This window comes from Lepidochelys olivacea (assembly GCF_965140295.1).
Source record: "Lepidochelys olivacea isolate rLepOli2 genome assembly, chromosome: 7".
NCBI classification, from domain to species: domain Eukaryota; kingdom Metazoa; phylum Chordata; order Testudines; family Cheloniidae; genus Lepidochelys; species Lepidochelys olivacea.
In genome coordinates this window covers 121,964,147-121,972,718 of record NC_140417.1, presented here as the reverse complement: position 1 = coordinate 121,972,718, position 8,572 = coordinate 121,964,147, and the positions used below count along the sequence as shown (strand labels likewise).

Below are 8,572 nucleotides of genomic sequence, written 5' to 3'. Positions count from 1 at the left end.
CCTCCTTTGAGACAGAAGCTGTTGAAAGATCAGCTGCTGTTTGGATTGGCCCCTCCAATCTGCTGCACGTGAAACCCTAATTCGGCGTGGGGTAGTAAAGTGCTGAAGCAGTGGGATATCATATCTTCTACACGATAGACTACTAGACAAACATCAGAGCAAGCAAGCCTAGATCCTCTAGGCCAGACACATGACCTATGGCATAGAAAGACAGAATAGTTTCTTCTCAAGTGACCATTCCAATACTGTCATTTCCCCAGCAGCCTGGTTGTTAACTCTGTGAGCTGTCTGAAGGCCATAATTCACTCACTCTCCACTTTATTACTCATGAACTGACCAGCTGGCTAGGCCCACTCTCCTGCATGGCCCAATGCATTGTAATATATCCTACCCCTCTCTTCCAAGACACCAGGTGTGGGTGCATAGGCTGTGACTTTCATAAGCCCTGAGCTGCCATACAGTGCCATATTCTGTCCTTCAAGAGACTTCTCGGTGTTCGGTATCTGCAGCCTCTTGGCAGGAGAGTTATAAATGAGAGATGGAAGAACTGGAGATGAAAGTGACTCTGGCTTAGAACAGGACCAGTGGAATTCCAGCAGGGGGCAGCACAAGCCAAAGAACCCACCCTAAGCCCTACACAGTGCGAAGTGGGAGGAGAGGGACCAAAACTGAAAGTCATCCATGTATGGTCAAAGAGGAAGCCAAGGGCAACTCTGCCAATAGTGAATGGAAGCCCCTGCCCCACGGTGAACGGGGCAGATGGAAAGGAGAGAGGAATGGTCAAACTGTTTTCAGGAGACCCCTCTTCCCACTGTGGCTGCTGGAGATGAATCTGGCCTAAACTCCTGTCCGCTGCAGCCTGTGGAAGGACAGGGCCAGCTAGTGTTAACAGAGCGATCTTGTGAACAGGGACACAGAGGCTGCTGGCAGCTATTCTGTCCTAGGACTCCGCCTACAAGCCATTTCTTTTCAGCAGAGGGATAGTGTCACTTCCCACCCCACTCAGCTATCCCAGCTCTTCCTCGTTCAATGAATTCGCACAGCCCCAGTGCTTGGGCAGTGGCAGCTACGCACCCCTCAGCCACATGCCTACGGCCAAAACCCAAACAACGCTCTTAAACTTCCACGCAGCCAATGTGAAGGGCAGGCTAAAGTCACTTGCTAAGCCCGTGGGCCTGTGACTGGATCTGGCAGCGGAGTGACTGATTCTTTATTAATGAGCTGGCTGTGGGGCTGAAGGGTGAGAGGCTGCCACATTCACTATAAAGAAAAGGAGGACTTGTGGCACCTTAGAGACTAACCCATTTATTTGTGCCACAAGTCCTTTTCTTTTTGCGAATACAGACTAACACGGCTGTTACTCTGAAACACATTCACTAGCTGCTTCCTCACACACTTCACCCCTGCTGGGGGGGCAATGTCTAAAGGTGAGAGAAGGGCAGTTACCACAGCTCAGGCAGGACTTGGCTTCTCTTCGACCATTGCTAGGGCGGGGGGTGGGCAGTGGTTTTTCTAAATAAAGTGCCTACCTGTGCTAATATCCCCTGACTTTTCAAGGGGCCATTGAACTGATGGTCTGAAACAAGGCTGAGCAAAGTCAGTGAGCAGGGAGGCGGGGATGACCTTTGTGCGGCTAAGACCGGTTTGGACAAAGAAAGTGCTCCGTGGGATGGCAGGGTCAGGGCACAAAGTGTGAGACGTGCAGCATGGGACCATGATCCAGCCATGGCACAAAGAGGGACCAACCCTGAAAAGCAGCTGGGCCATGTCTGTGCTTGCATGAGCAGGAACACTTTCTGTCCGGCCCGTCTCCTTCCCTCAACTCCTTTTTGGCTGGAAGACTGGCCACTAGATTCCAAGGCCAGACGGGACCATTGTGATCATCAGCTCTTACCTCCTGCATACCCCAGCCCATAGAACTGCCCCAAACTAATTCCTAGAGCAGCTCTTTTAGCAAAACAGCCAAGCTTGATTTACCAGGTGCCAGTGATGGCAAATCCACCTTGGTCCAAGGATTAATTACACCCTCTCTCAAAAATGGGTGCCTTGGCTCCCATCTGAATTGGTCTAGTTTCAACTTCCATTCATGGGATCATGCTGTACCATGTTCTGGTAGCGTGGGACCCCGTAGTAACTGCGTCGCTCCTTGCAAGCTGCAAGCAAGGGGTTTCTGTGCAAGAATTGCTTTGGCAAAGTAGCTGAATGAGCCTGGGGCCTCAGTTTTGACTTTCTGTTGTTATGAGTCCATACAATGGTGAGTAAATGCCTCAGTCAGGAAGTTACTTCAACAGGAAGAGCTGATGTTGTAGCAGGGCTGCTCTTGCTGCATCTGTTGGTTGAGCAAGATAAGGTCACCCCGGTCTGGGGAGAAGGGGAGTGGTGGCCTGTAGTACTTCTGCGGCTGCTTTGATTGCATCCTGAAGTGACCTGGGATGTATTTAGAAGGAATTTGGTGCTGTCTTAGTTTTGTCATCCTAATTTGCCTTTTTATCTGTGTGCTGAGGAGGAGGATGTAAATTATATGAGCGGGATTATACTGCTCTCTGCTGTGGATAGAATTGTACCTCTGCCTGGCCGTTCTGTGCCCCCGCCCGCCCCGGGAGCCATTGCCCCAGGAAGAGGAACAATTAACACAGGCTGCTCCAATTCCCTTGCGGCTCAAACCCCAACGGACCTGAGGTACCAGCGCCATTACAGGCCTACGTTCAGAATGTTGAGCCTCAGACTCCCTGCTCAGCTGCTGCCGAGCCTGCCGCTCCGGTCCCTAACGTCCCCAGGGCTGCTAAGGGGCTGGCAGTGAGCATGCTCACAGCCACGCTGGTCTTAACAGCTGGGGCCTAGCCCCTGTTTTCAGAGTGTGGGTGCTGCCCAGAATACCCCTAGTTGCACTGGCTTCACTCCTGCCTTGTAACAACTCAGGGTTGGCACCCCCCCCCCCCTCCGTTCACCTCCTTCCACTGCCTGCTGCGCAGGGCTTGAACGCTGGGCTCTTGCACACCGGGCCTTGGGGTATTCTTCAGCAGGTCTGTCCTGCTGTCGCTCCTGTTCCACTTGGCGTAAGGCTTTGAATCAGTGTGGGACTGACTAGCCCAACGCCTAGGGCGCTTACCAGGGAGGTGGGGAACGTGTGTTCAGGGCTGTTCCACAGGGTAGAGGTGGGACTTGAACCTGCATCTCCCCCCTGAGGGGTTAGTGTTCTAACCTCTGGGCCAAGGGGAACGGCCACCTCCTGTCTGTCACAGAAGGGCTCAGGCACTACCGTTCCAAGAGCTGGTTCATGCCTGCGAATCCCAGGCAGAGCCAGCTGCCTCCCTCTGGCCTGGACATAGGCACCTAATTCTCTTGCAGGAGAGGGATTTGGACCACACCCACCCTTGGCCTTTCCTGTTGGCTAGGTGCGGTGGCACCTTCCTCAGCGTGCTGTGGAGCCCTTTCTTCGGTACCGAACTCTCTCCCTGCAGCACAGCGAGAGCTTTGACCAGTTTGCAGGGACAAAGGGTGGGAACACGATTCCCAATAGGGAAATCTAGTTGTTGTCTGGCACCCAAAGCAGGCACATAAAACAGCTGCACTAGGCATCTCGTTTGTACAGCTGACTTGAGAATAGCCAGGCCCTAGTTTATGGGCAGCTAAAGGAAGGCACCTGCTGTCATGGCAGCCAGTACAAACCACAGGGCAGGGCACCTAAAGTTAGGTGTTGAAACACTGAGCCTACATCCTCTTTGTGGATTTAGTCCTTGGCTCTTCCTGAGCTACAATAAATGAGAGTAACTCCTGGATGTCTTGCTCCTTTTCAGCTGGCTACAGGCTTGGCGTGCTCCTCAGAAAGGTCTGACAAGGAGAGAGGCTCATGCAGAAGTAGAGTCAGGGGGAAGCTTTTGTTAATCTGCTTCACAGCTGGTGGCCATGCTGCTTTCAGTGCTGGAACTGAACCAACAGTAATAGTGTTGTGTGACAGGGTCAGGCCAGATGGCTATAGGCAAGTGATCCTATTGGGATCCTGCCCACTGCTAAAGGACCTCCCCTTGCCTAAAGGGAGTGTCCACAAGACCTAGATACCAAATAATTCTGTGGGACAACTAATGAAATAACAGGGACAGGAGTGAGGTCAAAGGGTCAAACAAAGGGAACCTGATGGGGCTCCTCAAAGGCATCAAGGGAGCCAGTGAACGCCCCCCAGAGGAACGCTGCCTGGCTGTGTGAGCAGCTGGAGGATCGGAAATAGGCCCCACAGTCACAGGAGACCCCCATCAGCCAACCTCCTCTAGATGGCCATTTTAGCCAGGGCCAGGAGGTCCCATGACTTTGTGGGGCCACAGACAGGGAATGCACAGGTAAGAAGGTGAGGGGGAAAGTGCAACCAAAAACATAGCAGGATACCAACAGTAATGGTAGGAAGCAGGAAAATTCTAGTGGGGGTTTGTTTCACAACCTTCTTCTGTGAACAGACTCTTTAGGGTATAAGTTTATATATGCTCAATCGATAGGCGTGTGCATAGAAAACTCTTTAGGGGCACAGGGTCAGTTCTATCTACACTACTCGATCCAGTTGTACTTTTTACAGTTACTCAGTAGCTCCTAGAAAAGGAGTACTTGTGGCACCTTAGAGACTAACCAATTTATTTGAGCATGAGCTTTCGTGAGCTACAGTTCACTTCATCAGATGCATACTGTGGTAAGTTTAGAAGATTTTATTATATACACACAAAGCATGAAAAAATACCTCCCCCCACCCCACTCTCCTGCTGGTAATAGCTTATCTAAAGTGATCAATGTGTATGATAATCAAGTTGGGCCATTTCCAGCACAAATCCAGGTTTTCTCACCCCCCCTCCCAACTCACTCTCCTGCTGGTATCAGCAGGAGAGTGAGTTTGTGTGTGGGGGATGAGAAAACCTTATGCTCAAATAAATTGGTTAGTCTCTAAGGTGCCACAAGTCCTCCTTTTCTTTTTGAAAATACAGACTAACACAGCTGCTACTCTGAAACCTGTCAGTAGCTACTACTACTCTAGGAAGATTTCAGGGCTTGCTTGCAATGGAGTCTGGTCACGCAAAGAGAAAAAACCAGCATCAATAGGGTTTACATGAAAGAGGCTTCACGTTGCTCAATTTAAAGCAACTTGTATAGTTAAATGAACTGGTAATGTTATAAAAACCTCCAGAATATATGTTCTAGTGTTGCAGGGCTCAGCAATACAAATAATTACGAAACTTCGCCCCCTCCAGGAAATGTAGATGTTGCACTTCTCAAGGAGACTATCATTGAACTCCAAGGGCAGATCAGCTAATCTTGTGCAGTGATGTGATGATTCCTGAATCCAGAGTTCAAACAGCCTTTTTGCTTTCATTGAGGCTAAGTTTTGAATTCTGTTTCAGAAGAGGAAAAGAAAGCAGCAGGTAATCTGCACCGGTAGGATATTTATTTCCTATCAACGGGCAGGTGGCTGATTTGTTCTGAAGCCATATGGTATCATCCTCACTCCTACAAACCAAGACAAAACAGTGTCGGTACTAGGGCACTTGCCTCAGGAAAGGTTTAACTTGAAAATTTACCTAAAACACCTTTGATCTGTGCTACATTAAAATGTGGGTAAAATCCCCATCTCTGATGGCGCAATTGGGGAAAAACTCCCCTAACCCTGCCCCAGCTTTTCCAACCGAAACATTTATCCCCACCAAAACATCCCTGTTTTCCCTTAAATATCATGTGGCTTCAAGAGACACTGTGGGAGGTTCTGCACCAGCTCTGATGGCCTTTCCCTGGTATTAGACAAACACTGGGGAGTGTTTAGCAGTGGTGGTGGGAGGAGGTAGAGGTGTGTTCTCCTCCCTCTCATACTCACCATAACATGTGAAACCGCGGCAGATAGAGGGGAACCAGTGCCCTAGAAATGTCTGACCCAGTTGCAGGAAGGGGTGGTCTGCATGTAGCTGCTGGTGGGGGAGCAATTATCTCACAAGTCTTTAAAAGTAGTTTCTAAATCCATTCACTGTGAACCTGTTCCCCCCCGCCTACAACCAGGGCAAAAAAACCTGACCTGACAGTTTCACACAATATCACATCTCCATTACTGAATGCAATGGCTTAGTGTTGATTTTCATCCTTGTTCTGAATGGTGTGCCCTGTATAGGATAGCTGATTTATGCACAGGTGCAATGGTGGATGAGCCCAGAATCCATCCCCTTTGTACGCAAGGACTTGCTACTGGCTTACACCCTAGGGTCTGAAAAAATATAATTAAACCAAAACTCATTTCCCACCTCTTTGGGGCCCTTTAATCAATCAAGTTGCCATCTTCTTTCCCTGAACACTTCTTCTGAGTCCCTTTCAGGAGGAGGCTGGATACCGCCCTCCTTAAAACTTAGTGACAAAAGCGCTGGACATCTCCTCCTGAAAATCCAAACTCTCTGATGGTTTCCTGGCTCGCCAACTCTGTACCTAGCAAAGTCTCTCCCCTTCACCCCATTCAGCTGTGATGCGACAAGGACACCTTCCAGCAGTGATGCATAAACAACGTGATAGGCCAGCAATACTAGAACCATCATGGTTTATTGACTTGTAGGCCATCCATACCAGCACCTCCTGCTGATTTGTTTTTCACCGTATGTTACACTGGCATAAGATCAAATGCAGTTATGAGATTGAACCAAAAGGTCTAATTCTTTAAAATCAGGCCCCCTGTTCTGTACCTTTCACAAATGAATGGCAGTTTGGAATAAGCTACACCACACCCATGACAGGTAGTAAATGGCAATGCACGGTTAACACAGCTGTACCGCCCACCACACCTTACAGGGAATGGTAACATAGGAGGGATCTGTGTTTAAGTTAACACCAGGTGGAGGCCCAAAGTGCACAGACAGGACACTGAGAACTGTTTGCAGGTCAAATGAAGCAGACTACATCATATTCATTTCTGAAACGGAGGTATCAACAACTGCAGGTTCTAGCACAGGAGCCTGGAGACTACAGCTATCTTGAGCCAGATCTCTTTCATGCTGGGACCTGTAGTTTCTATGTGCTACAGCTCCATGTGAAAGATGGGGCAGCTGCAAGCTGTATTGTGGAATTGTATGGGTCACACAGTTGGACTAGCCCTGCATTATATGATCATATATATATATACACACACACACACACACAGCCCGCCTGTCAGGGCTGGGCTAGATAATACTTAGTCCTGCCATGAGTGCAGGGGACTGGACTAGATGCCCTCTCGAGGTCCCTTCCGGTCCTATGATTCTATAGTGTGGGCCAAGTTCAAGCTAGGATGGGTGGTTCAAGCACACACTTCCACTCCAGAGGCTGTTTGGCTTTTATATCTTTGGGACACTTTGACGCTTTCCTTTCCTTTCCTAAAGCTAAGCAGAGAGACAGAGAGAGATAACAGAAACTGGGGGGAGAAATAACTGACATATGATGTACAGATGTGATTTCAAGCTCCAGTGCTACTTGTTGAAAATACAGCCGGGCGGGGGCAGGCGAGAGCGTGTTTGATAAACGCAGCCGAAATCATGCACTCCATGTCAATGATAAAAGAATTAAGTCTTTATCCACCAAGGGGAGGACAACAGACTTCCTGACAAACCCAAAACTACTGAATGCTAGTGAGTACCGGAATCCCAGTGAAATCAGATATTGCCAGAGTAATTTAGAACATTAAACAGCTTATAAGGGGAAACTTGTGCTTAGCAGAGGGTAAATTCAATGCTGGAAGCCATAACGTTTCCCTGGATACAATACAGTATTTAGTAGGGGGAGAATTTATATCCAAAAAAGCTGAGAATTAAGAAGGGTGGTACAACTTGCAGTAGGAGGATTCTTGTCAGATCATTTTGTCTGCTACTGGGCCCATTGCATCCTTCCTTCTCTGTAGAGACTGTACAAATTCCAAACCGTTCATAAGACACTGTTCAATGAAAACCAAATGAATTGCACCCATGGGAAGAAAAAGGGGGAAACATGCAGCATCCCAAATACGTAACAGGGGAGGCATTGTAGATAACACTTGTGTGAAGTCCAGTCTGAATGCACTGTTAGAATCTCCTGTAGTGCAGAATTCATTGGCATTTCAAACTGTCTGCAAAGAGCAGATTCGCAAAATTAAAAACAAGGGGCACCTCCTGATTAGTGTTAATTTTAAAAAGTTTTTGGAAACTTTCAAAATGTGCCTTTGAAAGAATCACACCCATTCCCCCTGGAACCAAACAAGGGAATCCACTCCCGCTCATCACTGCCAAAATCATGTTTTGTCTTCAGAGAGGCTTCCATTTTTCCTTCCTATTCCTCTTCCTCCTCCTCCTCCTCTTCTTCATCATCATCCTCATCATGGCAATGTGTGATTTCCTGAGGAGTCTGGGGGAAGAGGTTAGGTGGTTTAATTTCACTGACTGACCGGGTCAGTTGATGCCGTTTGTAGTCGGAATCTTTGAAATCCACTGAGGTGCGGTTGCGGGTGGCCAGAGGTGACTCCTTTTCATTGATGTCCACATGAATGTGCTCCACCGTCGATTCATGTGGCATCTATACAAAAACAACAGTGAGGAGTGGACCTGTCTTATTGTCCCAG

At 48.6% G+C, this 8,572-nt stretch overlaps 1 protein-coding gene across 1 annotated transcript in view; it reads right to left on the bottom strand.

Annotated features, from left to right (window-relative positions):
- Positions 1–6,533: 6,533 nt before the first annotated feature.
- Positions 6,534–8,572, bottom strand: part of NT5C2 (5'-nucleotidase, cytosolic II) — an 89,116-nt gene continuing 87,077 nt past the window's right edge. The window contains exon 18 of the mRNA XM_084635074.1: positions 6,534–8,526. Within this exon, the coding sequence (XP_084491200.1) occupies positions 8,284–8,526 (243 nt within the window). The 3' untranslated portion in view covers positions 6,534–8,283. The remainder of the gene's footprint in view (positions 8,527–8,572) is intronic.